The following is a 23890-nucleotide window of genomic DNA, read 5'->3' as shown; positions in this document are numbered from 1 at the left end:
ACTAAAACTAGTACTCTGGATGCTGGCCAATCATTGAACAAGGCTACCAGATTTATTAGCAATATAGCACTCTGGCCATCATTGGTGTCTAACCACTGATGTGCACTATTAAGCCATAATGCAAGTGTGAATATATTCACATTTATATACTGTATTAATGGAGTCAGTTATTCTATAACATATAAAAGCAGTCTTGTATATATGTAGGGAGAGGTCTCACATAACAAGAGGACAAATTAGATATGGCAATCAGTATACCATTTACATGACATTCCCAATTCTCTAGTTACTTATTTTAATGAGAAATAAATTTTGATTTTACAAACATCAGCTTTATTGAATGAAGTTCCAGATCAGGACTGAAGCACCACAGTATCTTTATATGTAGGAATCTGTTATTTCATTGTTAGAATTAATTGCAAACTTCTCTGAGCTTTGAAATTATCCATTTCTCTATTAGGTTCTCTCTGTGTCTGTCAGTATATACACCCTCATGATCATTGGAGTTGATCGTTATTATGCTGTTTGCCACCCTCTGAAATCTCGCATGGGTCGCTCCCGAAGTAAGATATTAATTGCTGTGATTTGGATGGTATCATTCAGCATCGCATCTGTACAATTACTTGTGTCTAGGGTGAGTACAAACTGTGTGTGTGTGTGTGTGTGTGTGTGTGTGTGACCTTTCTGTTTTCAAAATCATTCTACTCATTTGCTAAATAAAGGGCATATATTCCTAAATATGGGAAGATTTATAATTCATGATACTTCCCAACAAGCATCTTGCTATTTTCCAGTCAGTCACAGAATTGCCATGAGACTTTGACAGGATGCACAAAGAATTTCAGGGTTTGCATTTCTCAAAAGATACATGAATGTATTTGCATTTGTGCTATTTCATTACAAAAGTACTGAATTAATAGCAGTGATGCAAAAAATGCAAAGATACTGCTGAAAATTAATACATAATCATGTAACATGCTACAAATAAAAAACTAAACTGAATACACAGAAACTTGCTGGAGCTAGAGCATCATTACCTCTGGATCATGCAATCCAGATTCAAGGCCCACCTCTTCCAGTGTGATTAGTAGTGTCTCTGAACATGAACGTATCTGCATAACTGGAAATTGCTCCCGAGCTAGCTAAATATGTTTACTGAGTCAATAAAAAAGCTATAGAACTTCAGTCTGTACTGGGTTTGTTGATTTCAGCCAAGACATACACAGACTATAATTAGATACAGCTACCTGATGGTTTCCGTGGGTGAGAATGAGTGCTAACACCTACTTGATTTCCAGAGACGTGAGCTGGAATCAGAATTGTCTGTGTGTGAACAGATTGCACTGAGTGGGTGTCCTTCTGTCTGGAGTTGTGTAATAAAATGATTCCTGATCACCTATTTTAATCCATATTGGTTGCTCTGAACAAACTGGTATAGCAATCTTTGAATCTACTGGACAAAGAAGTTTACCAAACTACTGAATAATATCGATTAGAAGTAAGTGCGGACTGCAGATGCTGAAGATCGAGTCAAAGAGTGTGGCGCTGGAAAAGCACAGCCAGTCAGGCAGCATCCAAGAAGCAAGAGAGTTGACGTTTCGAGCATAAGCTCTTCATCAGGATGCTGAATAATATCGCAGATAATGTTTGCAAAGTTAAAGGCATGTGATTAAAAGGACAGTGAAAGGTGAAGAGTACAACATCAGTTAAGGAACAAAAAGGGAAAAGTAAACAGCTGTTTTTTTATTTTTAAGGGAGTATACAATGTATGTGACAGCACTGTTGGTACTAGAAATCTGAAATAAAAAAACAGAAAATGCTGGACATACTCTACAGGCAAAAGAACACTGTGGAGCAAGAGAAACAAAGTTAATGTGGGCTGAAATTTCAGGTCCTGTCAGGGGTTGACATCTGAAGATAACAACACTAACCAGCATGTCTATTCCCTAGCTGCATCGCTTCCGCAGACATGAACCACAGCAGGGATCCCCAACCTGTAACAGTAAGCGATGCTTTATGGGTATAATTAAAGCCAATCATAGGAGATCGACTGGAACTTTGCATCAGCCTCCAGTTTCCCAAAGCAGAAGGCAAACTGGGCCTCAAGCCCCTCCCTGTGTAGCCACAGGATTCCATGTGGTGACATCCCATGCCTCCATAAGAATAAAATGAAAAATCAATAAAATGCTATGATTGTGAAGTAGATTTTCAGAATATTTTATTGCATTCATGTGTGAAATATATGGCACAGTTAACATGTAGAATTAAAGAGAATAATATTGCCATATGAATAAAGAAATAGCTAGAGATCAGGGAATAAAGGGTAGTGTTAAGGAAAATCTTACTGAAATTTAAAGCAGACAAGTGTGAAATGATGGAACTTCATTTAAAATGAGATGAGATGAGAGAAATTTTAAAGGGAGTGCAGAAATAAAGAAACCTGGTGTATGCTATGTATTCTAATCCTTGACAGTGTCAGGACAGATTGTGAATTTTTTTAAAAAAACTTACATGGAATCCTTGTCTTTAATGGAAGCATAAAGAACACAAGCAAGGAGACTGTGCTAAATATCCTAAAAACACTGGTGCGGCCTCAGCTAGAGTATTCTGTTCATTTCCAGTTAGCCATTGGAAGTTAAGGCCATATAGAGAGTTTAGAAGATACTTACTAGAATGGTTTCAGAGATGAGGGACTTCAGTTGCATGAAGAGATTTCTCCTTCAACTGACCACAGGATAATAAGAAATAAGAATACAACTAGTCAATCGAGTCAATTCCACCATTTAGTGAGATCATAGCCGATCTGACAATCTTCAATTCTACTTTCCTGCCTTTTCCCCATAACCCTTGATTCCCTTACTGATGAAAAATCTGTCTATCTCAGCCTTGAATATACTTAATGACTCAGTCTCTATAATCCTCTGCAGTAAAGAATTCTGCAGATTCACTACTTTGAGGGAAGACAATTCTCCTCATCTCTGTTCTAAATAGGTGACCTCTTACTCTGAGGTTATGCATTTTGGTCCTAAAATCTCCCACAAGGGTAAACAACCTCTCATTCCTAATGAAGGGCTCCTGCCCGAAACATCGATTTTCCTGCTCTTCAGATGTTGCCTGACCTGCTGTGCATTTTCAGCACCACTTTAATCTTGACTCCAACCTCTCAGCTGCAACCCTGTCAAGTCCCCTAAGAACATGTTTAAATAAGGTCACCTCTCATTCTTCCAAATTCCAATGAGTACAGGCCCAAACTATGCAATCTCTTCTCATTAGAAAATACCTTCAAACTTGGGACCAAGCTAGTGAACCTTCTCTGAACTCCCTCCAACGTCACTATATCTTCCTTTAGATAAGGGGACAAAAGTTATTCTCAGTGTTCTAGCTGTGGTCTAACTAAAGGCTGGTAAAGATTTAGACAGGCTTCCCCATTTTTAAACTCCAAGGGGACCTTATGAGGGGAGGCAATGGCCTAGTGATAATCCAGGAACCCAGGTAATGTTCTGGGAAATCAGGTTTGAATCCTGCCATGGCAGATAGCGGAATTTGAATTCTGTAAAAATCTAAAGTTAAGAGTCTAATGATGACCATGAATCCATTGTTGGGATAGATCTATCTGCTTCATGAATTCGTTTTAAATAAGGAAACTGCCATCCTCATCTAGTCTGGCCTACATGTGACTCCAGACCCACAGCAATATGGTTGAGCCTAACCATATGAATTCATGAATTCATCTATGAATTCATCTTCATGGCTGTCATTGCTAAAGTGATTTTCTCAATTTACATGACAATTAAGCTTACCTATGATTCATGTACAACCTTTTTTGCATTCTCTCATTATCTCCTGATATTCACTTTCTTATAGTATAATGTAACTACTGTTGGTGGGCCTATATGTTACTTCTACCAGTGTTTTATTCCCCTTCCTTTTTCTTTTTCTGCATGTGGATTCTACATCTGCCAATCCAAGGTAATTTTGTGCTAGCACACATTCCATCTCGTACCATCAAAGCTACCTATCACTCTTTCCTTCCTGCCTGTTGTTTTATAAAGTCACATACCTTTGAATATTTAGATCCTAGCTGTGACTTCCTTATAACTATATCTCAGCAATAGCATCTCAGACAATGACTATTAACATCTATCTGTGTAATCAATTAATTTACTTATTTCCAACTAAATTGTACGTTTAAGGAAAGAACCCATCATTTTGCTTTTATGTCATTTACTGTCCTTTCGATATGATATATTGCTGAATCTCTGTTTGTCACACACTGAGTATTGTTATCCAAATAGCTGCTCTGCGTTGCTGCCAAATTTGTTTTGCTTTAGTAAACCTATGCTTCCCCTGTCCAAAAACCTCTCTTCTCCAATTAGTTTAAAACCGTCTCTACAGAGTGAGGTATTCAATTCACCAGGACACTGTTTTGAGCAGAATTCAAGTGAAGCCTATTCCAGCCAAAGAACTGCCTTCTACCTAGTACTGGTGTTGGTGCTGCATTAACTGAACCCTATTTCACCCACAATAATCCTTGCTTTTTACACAACATTGTAAATAACTTGAAAAGAACACCAATATCAATATTTTACTTCGCAAGCTATACTTAAGAAATGAGAGAAAAAGAAGTCTAGAGATGCAAACACAAACTGAAGACATTACTTTTCCTTTAAAGACTAGAAATATTCACTAATCTTACTCACCAATCCGCTGCTTTCTCTTCACTGCTTTCATATTGTGTTCATGACATTGCTCTGCCGCAGGTCTTAGTACAGGTCAGCCTTTCAATCCCCTGCCTTATCTCTTTCCCTGTTTTCCTCTCACTCTGGAGACTTTCCTTATAGCAGTAAAGCCTACTTGAAACACCTCTTCTCCACTCTGAGCCAAATTCCCAAATATATTCACAGCCTGTGTCTCACTCACGTTGTCTCCAGTCACACTGACCATCCACCCTTACTGACTATGTCATGTAAAAGTTTCTTTCTCACATGGAGCTGCTCTTAGCTATAGCAACATAGAAACATTGAAAATGGAACAGGAGTAGGCCATTTAAGCTTCAAGCCTGCTACACCATTCGATATGATTATAGGTGATCACCCAACTCAGTCCCCTGTCCCACTTCCCCCCTTTACCCTTTGATTCCTTTAGACCTAAGAATTATATCTAACTCTTCTTGGAAACAATCATTGTTTGGCATCAACTGTTTTCTGTGGCAGAGAATTCCATAGGTTCATTACTCTATGGGTAAAGAAATTTGTCCTCATCTTAGTCCTCATTGGTCTACCCTGTATCATTAGACTATGACCCCTAGTTCTGGATTCCCTGAACATCAGAAACATCCTTCCTGTGTTTACTCTGCTAATTCTGATGGCGTTTTATAGGTTTCTATGAGATTCTCCATCACCCTCCATATTCTCCTCAACTCAACTATGTATAGCCCTAACTGATTCAGAAATCAGTATCTCATTTAGGGCTGGAGATAGATACAAGGAGTTGCTCAAAATCATGAATGATTTTGATAATCAGGAGAATTAGTCTTCTGTGGAAGAAGGTTTAGTAGCCAAAGGACGGAAGTATGAAGTGATTGATAAAAGAATTAGAGGTGACATGAGGAAACATTTTTATGCAGCAAGTGGCTGTGATCTGGAATGCACTTTCTGAAAGAATGGTAGAAACAGATGTAATATTAAATTTCCAGAGGGAAGTTGAGAAATAGAGCTATGAGCAATGAGAAAAAAAAAATATGATTTTATGAATGCCAATATATATAAGAGTCAACAACTTATGGACTAGATAAATTATGGACTTCAACTTTAAATCTAGCTCGAAAGGCTCTTTGCCCACTTAAAAAAGTAAAGTCGCCATAGTCCTATCAGACCATGGACTGCTCTTACAACCACCTAATGAAGAAGCAGCACTTCGAAAGCTAGTGCTTCCAAATAAACCTGTGATTTTTAACAGTACCCACAAAGACACAAAACTTGGATACTTAAGCCTCCGGTATTATCTTGCAGTTAAAGACTTACAGCTGGTGAAATATAATCTTTGCCTGATTTGCAGATTTGCAAATTAGGTTAATATTGAAGGAAATAGCGATAACTCTTCAGTTTCTGCATTAACTTTCCAAATGTCTTATTCCATAAAAGACCTGCAGAGGTTGGTGATTGGATGGAGATATTCTTTGTAAGGAGATAAATCTGATAAGAAGTCAGGAAGTGTTTCAATGATATAGATTGGTGTCTCCAACATGGCTTATGGTATGTATAAATGCATAAACAATTATAAAAGCATGATTATATGAAACATAGCATGTCAAATATACTGCTTACCATTAATTGGAACTAGAGTTATCAGTGTATAGATAACTGGAGGGTCACCTTGGTTTACTGCCTTTCCCTGGTATTTTCTTAATATAAATAGATTATCAGAATCTGCCACACAGTTTAGATGCAATAACAACACAAGCAAGCAACAAGCTGCATATAAAAAAAATCAAGAATTTTGTCATTTAGAATTAAAGATAGCTTGCTGAACCTTTTCATAAAGCGTGTTTTGCTCGTTGAATGATTGAGGAGTTCTTCGTGCATTCAATGTAGCATCGCTAAATGTAACATGAATCTAGAGTCAGAGCCAAATGAGGAGTGTAACTGGCTAGAAAAATGTATCTAGATCTACTTTGCTTCAGATTCAGTTGGGTTTTCATATTGCAGTCCTCAATTTTGGTTTGAAATAGAGATAGATTTGCATTAAAGCTAAATATATCGGGACCAAATTTCCTGACCCTATTTGCCTTGGAGCCTTTCACTAAGAAATGAGGGTAGGAGAGGAAATGTTTGAAACTACTCATTGGTGCCAGAACAATTTTTGAGACCTGTGTTTGATTTGATAGCAGGAGCACCCAGACGCTTCAATCTCATTGGGATCTTAGTGTGAGCCTCATTGCTGGTTCCCTGAGCAATGCATGCCACTTGGATTTGATGCTGCTGATACTAGAGTGCTTCTGGTCAACCAGATTGCTCACAAGCTTGCCAAGGCAGGTCTTCTTCCCAACACAAAAGCAGAAACCAATATCCTAGGCAATGATCCTACTTCTTGTGTAAAATAGCTACAGGACAGTCCTTATTTGGGAGGACAGGTTCTGACTGTCTTTTCTGTGGATTAAGACAGGGAATACAATTTCCTGTAAAATCCATTCTCTGATATAATTTCTGTTTGGAATTCATTTTGACAAGGTTATAACCATTGCAGTAATGCTGCCATTGATCGTTGTCCCAAATATTTTAGGTTTTTTTTTACTTGAATCTTACAGTCGACCTATATATTGTCCCTAACTTTTCCGAGCCACTGGAAAATGATATAACTCTAACTTGATCAAGAGTCACATTTACCAGATTACCTAGTTGGTCTGTGTGCAAGTTCATAATTTGTGTGTATGAATTATTTAATTGCAGAGTATAATCTGAATTGTTTCCTGAAGTATGTTTTTGTTTTGTGAGGCAGGCCAAGTACATGAATCTGGATAGCGAATCTGAAATGACCTGTTTGGAAACTGGTTGGCCTAATAATACTTACCGGAAGGTCTACACACTCTTGTTGCTGCTTTTCACTTACATGCTACCCTTACTTATTCTCACCATAACCTACTGGAATGTTGGTATGAGGCTGTGGGGTCGGAGACCACCCGGAAACATGGACAAAAACAGAGAGGCTCAGCAAGATAAATCAAAACGGAAGGTAAAGACATGGGTGTAACACCCAGAGGGGCTCATTGGAATTCATACTTTAACCCAATAATACATCCCTGTACTGCAGATATAAGTTATTGTGCAAAAGTCAGTTTTATTACCATGGAAGCTTTTTTCCCTGCTTTGATAATCCCATTGCCAAAATTCAAAAGGAAAACAGAAGAAAATCCAAGCCGAGTTTGTTCTGGTGGTATTCATAACCTCAGCAGCACTCTCCCATGATGGCGGAGTCAAAAATGGATGTTGCTCGTTGCCCTATGGACAAGTAAGTATGGATTGGATTTTCCAATGGCCTGATAATCGCTGGAGCATTGCAGTCTTGAGTTGTGTGTTGGGAACCTATGGAATCCCAGACACAGCAGGAAACTGAAGATAGTAATGGGCAATTCTTCTTCACCTAGAACTGTCTGAAAAATACGCCCTTAACATTGTAGAGTTCAGAGCGTTCAGCTTCGGTTAAGCTAAGTTACCCATGCTATGTCAGACAATTCAAAACCCAGTCAAACTATTAAGTAACTATTAAGCTGAGATTCCAATTTATCCCCCTGCAACTACAGTTCCCCTGACCTCTTACAAGACTCCTGACAACTACATCCTCCAATGAGAAAAGCTCCCAACCCAATATGATCCACCAGAACCACTTAACATGACACACCTTGACTTCCTGCTGAACCTCCACTGGACTAATACCCCACTCCCGGTGGCCTGGGCCTAGGATCTTACACCGCCTGGCTGCTGTTGGGTCCTACAACTCCACCCACTGGTCCTAACATTCACTGCCCTTCCTGCCCTCCATCCTACTGATGATCCTGAGATCCTACCACCGACCCTGACAACCTCCTGATGTATTCTAAGCACTTGATCACTTAACTGGCTCATTACCCACCTGACACTTTTGTACCCTACTCACAAGACACCCTACCTACCTGGCATCCTACTCATCTGCCATTCTAGCTCCCTACCTATTTGTCAGCCTAAGCCCACACTTACCTTATGTATTTACAATTCATAGCATTGTCAAAATAAGCTGTGCTGCGAGACATTTAACTTCAGAACACTGCTGCAAATCTGTCCTGAAGTACAGGGCAACTGTGTTTATTTCAGCAATGCTCTGCATTTCTGAAAGAGCCAAGATCAGAATCCCCAGTGAGAAATGTAGAACTACTATATAAAAATGAGTCGAGTGGCAATACATTTCGATTGTCATTTCTCAGAATATCTGGGTTGATATTGCCAAGTGTGTTTTAAATTATACAGACTGGTAAAGTCTGAATGATTGTGCTGATCTCAGCTGAAGCTATTCTGAGATTTGTAATTGGCCTCTGGCTAGGTGTTGGGTAATGGGCAAGGCCCCCTTTCGCACTGATTCTACCTGATATGCACTGAATGTAATAAATGGCCTTTCTCACCCTGGCCTGACAGTTAACTAAATCCTGCTGGCACGAGTGCAGTCCAAAACAAACCCTGAGGAAGTATTTCTATTGAAGATACTTAGAGAAACTAGAAAACAGCCCATCAGCCAAAATAAAAATCTGCTGAATTCTAATGCAGTTGGGAGGTTAAGGCCGTGAATTTTCTTGCAGCTGTTCCCCATTCACAAACATAAGTTTGATGGTGGTGCAGTCGAAGGTTTGTTTATATGTGTCAAGTGATTGTCCATCACACTGTAATAGAAATTACTTGGCAAAGTGCAAGAAACCCAACATTATGCTTAAGTGTTTTGTCGACTTTAAGGGTTAGAATTATCGTGAAGAAGTGTCCTGTTTGTTTAGCAATCAAAAAAAAGGATAAAAATAATAATTTATTCCAATCTATGTAATTTATTTCAGGTAATCAAGATGCTGTTTATCATCGTGGCTGTTTTCGCACTTTGCTGGCTGCCATTTCATATCTTCAGTGTTACATATGAGTTCAGTCCAGCCCTACTACCAAATGATCCAATGGATATCACTGCCCTTTACTTCTTCTCCCACTACCTGGCCATGTCACATAGCTTCTGGAACCCGCTTATTTATGGATTCTACAATGACAGTTTCAGGGTATGTAGACATTCAAGGTAAGAAGCATATCATATACATAAGACAAGCATATAGGAACTGAGTATTATAAATAGCTATTCTCACGGATTTAGATGATGAAAGGTGGTCACAGCTCAGATGCAGCATTTACCTGGCATGCACTGGTAAAATCAAATGGCCTATTCCTGTGGCTTATACCCTATCTAATCTTGTTACATACCTAGGTTTAGCACCAAATTGTACCTAAGAAACACAGGAAAAGTAGCCAATAAGCCTTTAGAAATCTGTTGAAGCATTGTTTCACTGAGCAATTTTACAAGCTTACTCTATATAAAAAGTTCATTCAAGAAATGATGTAAACAGAAAATATTGACTCTTTTCAAATGCAAATATGATATACTTATCTCAGAAAGTATTGCTTCAGGATGCAAAATATTGGTAATTAAAAGCCTGAAAAAAGTTAAATGTAGCTTACTTGGGAAAAATGAGGAAAACAGAAGATTAAGTCACAATAATGCCTGATAATGTCCAGCCAGGTCTACTAATAGATGGTTAAATTAACTGTAAAAAATATGCTGAAGTCTTCACCCTCTGGAATGGAGTGAAAATGGAAGACTGTTCCCAGGGTATAGATAGGCTAAAAGAGAATTAAAGTTTAATTGGAATAAGGCAATTATTGGAATGCTGAAATAGTTGTAAGTATGCACAAAATAAACTGAGTTAGATACTGGAGAGGGAGAATGTCTTTCAGACACAGAAAAATAACTGAAACAAGACTTCTTCCAGGCCGCTACCATTTGACTTCATGGACTAATAAGCATTCAACAAGAAAGACTCACGGTTGCTATAGAGATAATTCCTGAGAATAAGACTGTGATCTAAAATAATCTCTTTTTGGTTTTCAAACCATACACAAGTGAGAACAAAAGTGTAGTAAATCAGTCTGCTGTGTTCAGCCAAATAATTCAGTTCTAAAGAACTGAGTAGGATCAAGTCGGAGAAAGTGAGGACTGCAGATGCTGGAGATCAGAGTTGAAAAGTGTGGTGCTGGAAAAGCACAGCAACTCAGGCAGCATCTGAGGGTCAAGTAGCCCTGTAGACAGAGGAATCTATAGAACAAATGACAAGGGATGTCTAAATGCATCAGGTGGGTCAGAGTTTGTGACTGCCATTGATGTCTATACATGAGCCAGCAGGCAGAAGTATACCATTGACCTGAGTTGAGACTTGTGTACCAGAATAAAAAATGAATGGTCTTCCAGCATGTGATATGGTTAAAAGTGTGTAAGACTAAAAGTTAAAGTAAAAAAAATTAAACTGGGTTAGTTCTGCTTGATTAAGTTTAAGGGTGAAGTTTCTCTTGTTTAGAATAATCATTTTACTTGGTCAGGGTACCTGTTTAGGCATTGTTGCTTGCGTTTGTTTTGTTCATGTTTTGATGTTTCAATTTAATCTTGGAGTCCTGTTGCTTACTTCTTTACCCTTTGTTCTTCTACACATTATGTGCTTTAAATGATTATGGCCAGTTAAGTTAGATTCTAACATGTATCTGGCTTGACCAGTTTTCTCAAAGCTGGGATCATGTGATTTAATACAGAGTGTTTGCTTCTAAACCAAAATTGATCTAAGACTCATTTTGAAATTGATGATTTGGACAGCCAAGACAAATCATAAGGATTCACAATCAGAATTCCCAAAATTACTAGAGGCATTAGAAAAATAAAAGCAGCTTCATCATATCACATTGAGACCAGGTGCCAAACCAGTGTTCTTACTCACACAAAAGAAAGTAGACATTTTGAGAAGATGAGACAAGAAACTGAGTCAATGTTACATTAATCTGTCCTCTCACAGAGTCAAACCAAGTAGTGTTGTTCAACAATAGGACCAGTACCAGCACCAAACAGGTCATTGAGTTTCTGTGTTGAGTTTACACAATTAAACAAAGCAGTGGAAAGGGATATTTACCCAATGGTAGTTGTGGATGGGATTCTGCCAAAATTAACAAGTAGAAGCATCATATTCAAAAATTAGATGAAAACAGTGCATTTGGCAACCAGCAGTAGACAAAGAATCTAATCCACTCACAAAATTAATCACACTGGTTAGAAAATATTACTTAGAGTCATAGAGTCATAGAGACGTACAGCATGCAAACAGACCCTTCGGTCCAACCCGTCCATGCCGACCAGATATCCCAACCCAACCTAGTCCCACCTGCCAGCACCCAGCCCATATCCCTCCAAACCCTTCCTATTCATATACCCATCCAAATGCCTCCGAAATGTTGCAATGGTACCAGCCTCCACCACTTCCTCTGGCAGCTCATTCCAGACCATACCACTCTCTGCGTGAAAATGTTGCCCCTTAGGTCCCTTTTATGTCTTTCCCCTCTCAATCTAAACCTATGCCCTCTGGTTCTAAACTCCCCGACCCCAGGTAAAAGACTTTGTCTATTTATCCTATCCATGCCCCTCATAATTTTGTAAACTTCTATAAGGTCACCCCTCAGCCTCCGACGCTCCAGGGAAAACAGCCCCAGCTAATTCAGCCTCTCCCTATAGCTCAAATCCTCCAACCCTGGCAACATCCTTGTAAATCTTTTCTGAACCCTTTCAAGTTTCACAACATCTTTCTGATAGGAAGGAGACCAGAATTGCATGCAATATTCCAACAGTGGCCTAACCAATGTCCTGTACAGTCGCAACTCCCAACTCCTGTACTCAATACTCTGACCAATAAAAGAAAGCATACCAAACACTTTCTTCACTATCCTATCTACCTGCGACTCCACTTTCAAGGAGCTATGAACCTGCACTCCAAGGTCTCTTTGTTCAGCAACACTCCCTAGGACCTTATCATTAAGTGTATAAGTCCTGCTAAGATTTGCTTTCTCAAAATGCAGCAGCTCACTTTAACTGAATTAAATTCCATCTGCCATTTCTCAGCCCATTGACCCACCTGGTCATGATCCTGTTGTAATCTGAGGTAACTTTCTTCACTGTCCACTGCACCTCCAATTTTGGTGTCATCTGCAAACTTACTAACTGTACCTCTTATGCTCGCATCCAAATCATTTATGTAAATGACAAAAAGTAGAGGACCCAGCACCAATCCTTGTGGCACTCCACTGGTTAAAACAATGACTGCAGATGCTGGAAACCAGATTCTGGATTAGAGTGGTGCTGGAAAAGCACAGCAGTTCAGGCAGCATCTGAGGAGCAGGAAAATCGACGTTTCGGGCAAAAGCCCTTCATCAGGAATAGAGGAAGGGCTTTTGCTGATGAAGGGCTTTTGCCCAAAGCATCGATTTTCCTGCTCCTCGGATGTTGCCTGAACTGGTGCACTCCACTGGTCACAGGCCTCCAGTCTGAAAAACAACCCTCCTCCACCACCCTCTGCCTTATACCTTTGAGCCAGTTCTGTATCCAAATGGCTAGTTCTCCCTGTATTCCGTGAGATCTAATTTTGCTAACCAGTCTCCCATGGCAAACTTTGTCAAATGCTTTACTGAAGTCCATACAGATCACATCTACCGCTCTGCTCTCTTGAAAAAAACTCAATCAAGTTTGTGAGACATGATTTCCCACACACAAAGCCATGTTGACTATCCCGAATCAGTCCTTGCCTTTCCAAATACATGTACATCCTGTCCCTCACGATTTCCTCCAACAACTTGCCCACCACTGAGGTCAGGCTCACTGGTCTATAATTCCCTGGCTTATCCTTACCACCCCTCTTAAACACGGTAGCCAACCTCCAGTCTTTCAGCACCTCACCTGTGACTATCGATGGTACAAATATCTCAGCAAGAAGCGTACCAATCACTTCTCTAGCTTCCCACAGAGTTCTAGGGTACACCTGATCAGGTCCTGGGGATTTATCCACCTTTGACCATTTCAAGACATCCAGCACTTCCTCCTCTGTAATCACGACATTTTTCAAGGTGTCACCATCTATTTCCCTACATTCTATATGTTCCATATCCTTTTTCACAGTAAATACTGATGCAAAATACTCATTTAATATCTCCCCCATTTCCTGCGGCTCCACACAAAGGTTGTATTGCTGACCTTTGAGGGGCCCTATTCTCTCCCTAGTTATCCTTTTGTCTTTAATGTATTTGTAAAAAACCCTTTCGATTCTCCTTAACTCTATTTGCCAAAGCTATCTCACGTCCCCTTTTTGCCCTCCTGATTTCCCTCTTAAGTATACTCCTACTTCCTTTATACTCTTCTAAGGATTCACTCTATCTTTCCTGTCTATACCTTACGTATGCTTCCTTCTTTTTCTTAACCAAAGCCTCAATTTCTTTAGTCATTCAGCATTCCCTATATGTACCAGCCTTTCCTTTCACACTAACAGGAATATACTTTCTCTGGATTCTCGTTATCTCATTTCTGAAGGCTTCCTATTTTCCAGCCATCCTTTTAGCTGTGAACATCTGCCCCCAATCAGCTTTTGAAAGTTCTTGCCTAATACCGTCAAAATTGGCCTTCCTCAAATTTAGAACTTCAACTTTTAGATCTGGTCTATCCTTTTCCATCGCTATTTTAAATCTAATGGAATTATGGTTGCTGGCCCCAAAGTGCTCCCCTACTGACACCTCAGTCACCTGCCCTGCCTTATTTCCCAAGAGTACATCAGGTTTTGCACCTTTTCAGAAAATTTTCTTGTACACACTTAACAAATTCCTCTCCATCTAAATCCTTAATACTATGGCAGTCCCAGTCTATGTTTGGAAAGTTAAAATCCCCTACCATAACCACCCTATTATTCTTACAGATAACTAAGATTTTCTTACAAGTTTGTTTCTCAACTTCCCTCTGACTATTAGGGGATCTATAATACAATCCCAATAAGGTGATCATCCCTATTTTATTTCTCAGTTCCCTGGACGTATTTCTGGGAATATCCTCCCTCAGCACAGCTGTAATGCGATCCCTTATCAAAAATGCCACTCCCCCTCCTCTCTTGCCTCCCTTTCTATCCTTCCTGTTGCATTTGTATCCTGGAACATTAAGCTGCCAGTCCTGCCCATCCTTGAGCCATAGGTCTGTAATTGCTATGATATCCCAGTCCCATGTTCATAACCATGCCCTAAGTTCATCTGCCTTCCTCGTTAGGCCCCTTGCATTGAAATAAATGCAGTTAATTTATTAGTCCTACCTTGTCCCTGCCTGCCCTGACTGTCTGACTTGCTTCTGTCTCAACTGTACCAGTCTCAGTCTCAGATTGATCTCTTTCCTCACTATCTCCCTGAGTCCCACCAACCATCCCCATGCATCCTCCCCCCCCCCACCACCACCACTACCACCTTACTAGTTTCAATCCTCCCGAGGTGCTCTAGCAAGTTTCCCTGCCAGTGTATTAGTCCCCTTTCAATTTATGTGCAATCCATCCTTCTTGTACAGATCACTTCTACCCCAGAAGAGATGCCAATGATCCAGAAATGTGAATCCTTCTCCCACACACCAGCTCCTCAGCCATGCATTCATCTGCTCGATCCTCCTATTCCTGCCCTCACCGGGAGTAATCCAGATATTACTACTCTCGAGGACCTCCTTTTTAAATTCCTGCCTAACTGTCTGTAATCTCCCTTCAGAATCTCAACCCTTTCCCTTCCTATGTCGTTGTTTCCAATGTGGGCCCATCTCCCCCTTGAGAATGTTCTGCACCCTCTCTGAGACATCCTTGATCCTGGCACCAGGGAAGCAACACACCATTCTGATTCTTCGCTGCTGGCCACAGAAACATCTGTCTGTACCTCAGACTAGAGAACCCCCGAACACAATTGATCTCTTGGAACCTGACGTACCCCTTGTTGCATTAGAGCCAGTCTCAATAACAGAAACCTGGCTGTTCGTGCTACGTTCCCCTGAGAATCCATCTCCCCCTACATTTTCCAAAACAGCATACATGTTTGAAATGAGTATAACCACAGAACACACCTGCACTAGGCGCCTACCTCTCTTAACTTTCCTGGAGTTAACCCATCTATATGACTGTATCTGAGACTTCCCCCTTCCTATAACTGGCTACCATCATATACTGTTGCTGTTGCAAATTCCTCATCGCTTCTAACTGTCTCTCCAACCGATCCATTCGATCTGATAAGATTTGCAACCAACAGCATTTATGGCAGATATAATGCGCAGTAACCTTTAAACTCTCTTTAAACTCCCACATCTGACAAGAAGCAAATATCACTCTACTAAAGGCAATTTTGCTCCTTCACAATCTGCAGACCCAGAAAATAACACCGTCTTATTCCTCTACAAAACACTGCCCCAGGTTAGATTAATAGTTATGGCTTATATTTTAAGTTTAATCAAGAGACATATCTCCAAAAACATATAATCAAGAAAGAACCCAATCTACTCACTACTGCAGACTTTCCATAGGCCACTTAAAACAATTAACTTATCTGATTCTGTGCTGTGAACTTCGCCCAAACAGTTCCTCCAAGATCAGTTGTGAATTTCACTGTTTGTTAGTTTTCCCAGACGCACTCTGATGTCCAGTGATACATGAATTCAAACAACAAAGGCAGTAACTGTGCAAGTACACTGTAGTGTCAGTTTCTTTCTCTCTCTGTCTCTTTCCTGCAGTGACCTCACCACATGCTTCCTTTGTCTGATCTTCTCCCTTTTAAAACTGCTGTTGTTTTGACTCTTTTTTTCCAAAGTTCCAAAACAATGCAACAGCATCTAAAACAGTAATTGCTGCTCCTGGAATTCAAGGAAATCACCTCCAGCACCTAAAATAACTCAAAAAATGAGCTGTTACAGCCAGAAATTTTTCCCGTCCTCCATCTTGGATTACCCAGAATCCTACATCAATTAACTACCTGGTGATATTGCATCAGCAGTGGAAATTTTTCATAATGATGCCGAATATTTCAAAGATTAGATGGGGTTTTCTGCCATATATATGTCATCCTAATTCATGGTTCAACCAGATCAGAACACAATGAGAAGGAGCAAGACTAAGAATATGATAAATGCGATTTCTCACAGCCACACATTGCATTTCTGAAACACAGTGCTCATGCAGCAAATACTAAGGTGGATACTCAAAACAAAAAGCAATTAAAGATTGCCCTTGTAATCACAGAACTTCAAAAAATGAATAGGAAATGGTGAATCAAATGGGTATTCTCACTGAATTTGGTACAGGGAAAGTAAACAACAATAATACTTCATAAACAAGACAAGGCATGGTGCTGGCTAGCAACTCCACAAATTTCCTTTGAAAGGATAAAACAATTCCTTGTTTCACCAGACATACTAGCCCAGTATGACACAGAACTACTCACAATGGTACCAATAGCTATATCATCAACTAGACTAAAAACTGTGCTTTTTCAAATGCAGAAAAATGGACAAAGCAGAACAATCTAATTCATGATCAGCCCTTTAACAAAACTGGAGTGAAGATTTGCAGTAATTGAAAAAGTAATAGAAGTCAGAGAAGTTTTCAGACCACGTCTTAGGTTCAAAGTTTATCAAAGAGCAGTTGAAGATGCTATTGAAGGTTTGGAGATTTTTTTTCAGATTAATGAGGTTCAAATCCACAAAAAAAATGTTCAAGAGAAACATCAAATTACTACATTACTACATATTCATGTCAGAAAGCCTTTGCAAGAATTCAAACATTTTGTCAAGGAATTACACTCATATACCACAATGATTATATTTACCTGCAACAACAACAAAATTGGAAAGCTCAGAAAGCAGCTAAATAATGTATTCAAATTTGGAGCTCAGATTTGGTGCCTACCCCAGCAAGCATGTCTATCCTTCCTTCTTACCAAACTTTTAATGCCAATTTTTGGTAAACAGAAATATATTAATCCATATAGCATTACAGGGTCTGTTATTTCTCTAACTTACATACAAGGTGTATTATAACAGTGAATTTCTATTGGCTCACAGGCTGACCTACACCGATTGTGCATTCGTCTCAATCCATCCCGATGCTGCCTTCACATCTATGGAGATAATCTCTCAACCTACAGTGACTCTGACATCTTTAGACGAGAGAATACGGTCAGTCTGCGTTTGAGTTCAGTGGAAAGTTGTAGATCCCTTGTCTCCAGGAAACAATCTGTTGGCGCCAATCCCCAAACAATCCAAATCCATAGCAGGTAATACAAAAGGAGGCATTGTGTCCTTATGCAATGAAATAAATTTGAAGTGTGCTTTACATGTATTCAAAGGAAATACATCTTGTCAAATAGATGGGAGAAATGCAATTTAGAATGTATCCAGGACTAACTTCTAGGTGTCAGTGGTTTCTGGTATTCCAGAAAATGGACTGTACATGATAGAGCCTCTTCCACTTGTTAACCAATCCTCTTATACAGTACAAATGTTGTTTCCCTTTGCTTTCGTATTCTTGGAAATTGGCCTGATAAGTGCAAGCCAAAACTCTTAGAAAAAATGTGTACTTTTGTTTTCAGCAATACTCAACTCTGTACTGCTAAACGGCTATTTTCAATATAACTTGATAGAAGTGTCCAAAAAATTAAAAATTAATTCAGTTTGTTGATGATGTAATAGGGAGAGCCATTAACACAATGGGATTAAAGAGGTAGTGTGGATATAAGCAGGAAAATCAATGTTTCGGGCAAAAGCCCTTCATCAGGAATAGAAGGGCTTTTGCCCAAAACATTAATTTTCCTACTCCTCGGATGCTGTCTGACCTGCTGTGCTTTTCCAGCACCACTCAGATCTAAACTCTGGTTTCCAGCATCTGCAGTCCTCACTTTTGCTTAGTGTGGATATAACACTGGCTAAGTAAAAGAAAGCAGAAAGCTGTGCTAAATTATTGTTCTTCAGTATGGAAACATGTTACCTTGCAGGAAGGGTACTGTAATGGGCCCAGAATTTAAGATAAGCCTGGAGTCTTGCCAGGGCCTACCAGACTGAGCCCAGTGAGGAGATCGAGTGTGGCTGGGGTCCAGGGTGAACAGGGATGAAGGGTGTGGGAAACTCTTCAGTGAGCACAGGCAGACTGTAAAGGAGGCAATCTTATCCGGGAGTCCGGGATATGCTGATGTCAGTATGAGGTGTGCTGTAAGAAGTCCACTTGCTGTATCTTCAACCAAGATAATTCAGAGTGCAACACTGCTTGGTGAACAAATAATTATGACAGATTTATGTCTGATATAAGACGCAGAGGTGACTCAGAAGACACAGGTTCAAATAGACAATTTAATTTCCTTACCTTGTCAGGAAGAATCCTTAGTAACTTTGACACAGATCAGTCCCGACAAGAAACAATCCTCGAATAATTCAGCTGAGGCAATGAATACGGTGGTTGCATCAACATTGCAATCACTGAGGCCAAATTAAAGTGAACAAGCTAATCAATAAGTTAAAATAGATTCTGTACACTTCAATGCAGATTTTGTGGCTGATTAAGAATTCAATGTCCAGAGAGTCAAGACATGGTCAAATTAAATTGCCTGGTTTAGAAATTCAACATATTACAAAGTAAGAAAATCCTAATTTAGTGATGCATGATACTAAATAAAGTAGTTAACTGTTTCAACAGAATAGCTTTCCTCTCTAAGGGAAAGGTGTGAGATTAAAAGCAGCCACATGTTGTGGTGAAGCAATTACCTATTTCACCAGGAAATACATTTTCCACAAAAGACCGAAAGTTCTCTGGTCTAAAGAGATTTTCAGTCCTTACCTTGCGAGGAACAGAATCAAAATTAACATTTTTCAACTCAAAGGTCTACCAGTCTTGCAAATCCAAAGAGAATGTATTGTCAAAGAAAAGTGAAATCTCCAGATTGCCTGAATTTGTTAAATTATCCATGTGAGAGGACATGGTGTAGTCGTAAATCTAACAATATGTATTAATGCATAATATTACTAATAAGATGTAAAGCTTATGGGAAGATGTTGCATAAGAGTGAAAGGGTTTGATAGGGTAATAGCATGCAGTGCCCTAAGCACTGCCCACTATGTCACAAAGACTTGAAGTGAGAACAGCTTAAGATCTCAAAGGAGAACTATCCACCACCCAGACTCTTCTCATTGTATCTATAACAATGTCATATCAGTGTAACTTAGTTGTAAACTTGCCTTGAAATTCTATTAACTCCAGTTCTCTCCCCACAGATGCTGACAAACTTGCTGTGTGTTTCCAGTGCTTTCTGTTTTGATTCTAGTTTCTCTGGATGCCTCACATAAATGAAGTTGTCGTCACTGATAACACTCTAATAAATTTGCCCTACTTACTCCACAAGTTGTTTTCATCCATTCTAAATTGTGGCAGCCAGACTCAGCCTGAATATTCCATCTAAGGGCCACCCATTGTTTGTAAAGGTCAGCATAATTTCCCTACAATTGTATTCAATGGCTGAGACTTTAACGTGGAAGTGAGATATATGAAGACCGAAGATAATCTTTGTTTTGTGGAAAACAAAATGACATGTTTCTTAAGTGTTCTGTAGAACTTCACTGCAGAGGTCCTTTAAGTGAGGTTCCTGTTGAGAGGCAGCATGATTAATCAGTTGGAGGCCTTGCAAGTTGGAAGTCAGCTTGACAAGAGGAATGAAAAAGAAATTGTGGCTGATATGTGGCAGAGGACTCCTGATGTTGAGGACAGAATGTGAGGCATATCTGGATCATGGAGAAGGTAATGGTTGAATGTTTGTCCATAGAATTCTCACTGGGATGGTTGATGGAAAAGTTACGGTTATGGGGAGCAGTTGATAGTTTTGTGGGTCAGGAGGGCAACTGGTGATGGCGGGCATTCTACACTGGTCAGGGGAAGCAGCTATTGATTGAAATGGGTTTCAATTGTGGAGTTTAGCAGTTGATAGAGCAATGGGTGATGCTTTGTAGTTTGGACAGAAGAATGTATCAAGATGTTGGGAAGGTGGCATAAGAGCTATTTTATTGAGTGGTATTTTGGTTCTGGCAATAGCACTCCTTCTCCTTTCTAACAAGTGCTATAAAAGCACAGATAAAGGATTAAATGTAAGAGAGTTTTAGAACAGTTAGCAGAAAGATGTGAGGCTGTGTAATAAGTGACTGAAGCCAACACCATATCTACATTGTAGAATAGGTTAGATGAGTAATAAGAAAGTATAAATTACAAAAAAAAGGGTACATGAGATTAAGACTTCTGCTATTTTGGAAAATGCGCACCAATTCAGACTGTTGGGGCAAGTGGCCTATATTTGTGTGCTGTAATTTATTTGTTGTAATTTTGTGATTATCAACTTATTTGTACTGTTTCGCTTAGAATTACCTTCAAATCCAATTCTGCTGTCTGCTAAATGGATGTATATCAGTAATAAAAAACAAGCAAAGTGAATGGCTAGCTCAATCTATCTGAATGATACTCTGTGCAACTTTTAATCTGTATTATGTTTACCATAGCAAATGACATGTTACAAGTAACTAACTTAAATTCCCCATGGAACAAATTTGAGCTTAATAAACTGGAGAAAGAGCATTCTCGTTCACATTGTTTTCTGTTCAATCTATTATGATTCTCCAAAAGAAAGCATCAGTATTCAACAGAGAAATCAATGTACAATGATAGAAATCCTGTGAAATTATTACTATTCGAGCTAAAACCCAATGCTGGCATATACAGGACAGATTGCAAGATATATTTTCAACATAACTTTAATGGTCATTGTTTGTCCTCATTCATCCTAACTCTCAATGTAAAGCATCTTTCTGTTTCGGATTTGTATACTAAAATCTGAATGCTCTTGAGCTCAAGGTAATTTCAAATCTCTCATGATGATGATATGGCAGATGAAGCACAGTGTCAACAAGTAGAAATTTGAAAAGTCAGTATAGTCCACTTTGCTTCAAGCACAGCAATCTGCATTCCTTCTACACTTGAAAAACAATCTTACTTTCATGATTCATAGCAAATCTGCTATTATTTTAACATTTATGGCTGTGCTTTTTTGTGGAAAGTGAAACCTTTGATTTCAATTATCTTTTCCTTTGGGCAGATGCAGTCATTTAAAACATAATCATTTCACGTCTTGAATCAATTTGTTTGAATTTCTTTCAGGTAAGTGGTTTGAAAGTCAATTCATTCAGTCTGTGACAGATTCCAACCTTAAACTGCTTAGACACAGAACTGTGTGACAGCTATCTCGCTTTTGTATTATAACTCTTCAAGAACAGGACAAATTGAATCATTATCAAAAATATTGGATCAGGAAGTAATAATCTATAACTAATTTAGTCAGCTGTATTCAAAACATATTGGCTTTGACATGTTCAAGAAGTTATAATCATAATTTGAATATTCATTAGTATAATTAGACAAGAGAAACATCATTAAGAGCCAAACAAAACCTCTTATAAGCAAAGGCATCCTGTTGAATAGAAATTAGATATTTTAGAATAAAATATTATTTATGATGCCAAGATAACTCATTACAGCTGTAAGTAAGTTGTGTTATGCATGGCATCATTTAATTGATGGTGTTCTTTATATGACAGCTGGTCCATGTTTGCAGAAATTGTACTAATTAACTAAACAATATTTGCCACATAAATGTACATTAATTGTTCTAGTAAGCAAACTCATGTTCCTCCCTATCCTTCCCTTTCCTTTCTGTTATAGACCAAGCCAGATCCCTCAAAACATTTCAAGAAAGTAGCCCAGACCCTAACTTTGTGAGTTGTTTTAAGCAGATGTAAAGTGGGTATTCCAGGAGAGAATCAAATGGTCAAACCACTTAGTTTTAAACAAAACAGAATTTGTTTACGAGATTACCGAATGAAACACAAACAAAAGAGAACTGAATACAGAACAACAGCCGATCCAAAAACCCCACAGATCATCCAAACTTAATGATGCTGTTCCTAATACTTGCAACAATCCCCATAAACACCTCTTGGCACAAAAGGTAAAATCAAACACAGGTTCTTACAGGAGAGACATCAGAGAGAGAGAGCGTATCAGCCTGGACCTGCTTCTTTGGGTCCAGCAGCTTTGTCCACACTACTGCTAAAAACCAAACCAAACCAGAGAAATACAAGCTGGGGGAACTGGCCACTCACCTTTCATTGTACAAGTGTTTTTTTTTTTAACTTGAAAGCAGTCTGAGGCAGTATCTGTTAGCTATAAACAAATTGGCCCTGAAACTCTTCAACTCCAGACTTTTTGGAATCTGTGTCTTTTACGAACTCTTTGAAAGAAAAGCAAGGAGAGGAGAACCTTGTTAAAGGAGCAGCAATGTCACACCTTTCCCCTTAAAAATGAATGAACCATCAATATCCAAAGATGGCTTCATTTTAACACTCCTTAAAACTAAATTGTTAGTACTCTGCACCACACATATACATTACATTGAAAATAATGATGCAAACATACATTACTACATTCGTTTCAATCTGTTGTACGCCTGCGACCAAACGCCTCTGTTTATCATTCAAGTGTTGACAATGTGTCGGCGATCATGTTTTCTCATCCTGCTACATGCACAATTTTCAAATTGAATGGCTGTAACAACAAGCTCCATCTAAACAATCTTAAATTTCTCCACAAATTTCAATGGGCTATGATCAGTGTATATGATTGTCTCAGATTCGTGACTGGTAACATAAACATTGAAATGTTGTAACGCCAACACCAAGCTCAAAGTCTCCTTCTCAACTAACGAATATTTGTGTTGATGAATAGTCAACTTCCTGGTGAAATATCAGGTCTTTCTATCTTCGCGTCATCTTCCTGAAGAGTGCCAAAATGCACATCACTTGCATCAATAGCCACCTTGAATGGCTTTGCATAATTAGGTGTGGCTAATACAGGGGCGGTGGTTAACAACTTTCAGACTGTCAAACCCTTCTGACAGCTGACTGGCCACTGAAACCTCTTGCCTTCCTTTAGCAATTCAGTGAGTGGAGTAGCCACACTGCTAAAATTTGGTACAGATTTTCGATAAAATCAACTCAATCCCAGGAACTGTACTACTCTTTTTGTCGATGGTTTGTATCCTGTGGAGGCATTTGTCCGTCTCCAATAACATGGCCCAGGAAGGTGGCTTGGGCTTTGGCAAATTCAATTTTAGCCAGGTTTATCACCAAGTGTACCTTCTGAAGTTGATTAAACAAGTCTAATAAATGTTGA

General features: G+C 39.2%; 1 protein-coding gene across 1 annotated transcript in view; it reads left to right on the top strand.

Moving 5' to 3' along the window:
• Window positions 1-21218, top strand: part of LOC122556592 (tachykinin-like peptides receptor 99D) — a 36285-nt gene extending 15067 nt beyond the window's left edge. The window contains exons 5-9 of the mRNA XM_087995045.1: window positions 461-634; window positions 7498-7731; window positions 9572-9781; window positions 17698-17909; window positions 19897-21218. Of these exons, the coding sequence (XP_087851171.1) occupies window positions 461-634; window positions 7498-7731; window positions 9572-9781; window positions 17698-17909; window positions 19897-19903 (837 nt within the window). The 3' untranslated portion in view covers window positions 19904-21218. The remainder of the gene's footprint in view (window positions 1-460; window positions 635-7497; window positions 7732-9571; window positions 9782-17697; window positions 17910-19896) is intronic.
• Window positions 21219-23890: the final 2672 nt, after the last annotated feature.

Source organism: Chiloscyllium plagiosum, unplaced genomic scaffold, assembly GCF_037043375.1.
Source record: "Chiloscyllium plagiosum isolate Xiang-an unplaced genomic scaffold, Cpla_swu_hap1 HiC_scaffold_16, whole genome shotgun sequence".
Classification (NCBI taxonomy): domain Eukaryota; kingdom Metazoa; phylum Chordata; class Chondrichthyes; order Orectolobiformes; family Hemiscylliidae; genus Chiloscyllium; species Chiloscyllium plagiosum.
Note: the sequence above shows the minus strand (reverse complement) of the source record. Positions and strands in the feature narration are given on the sequence as shown.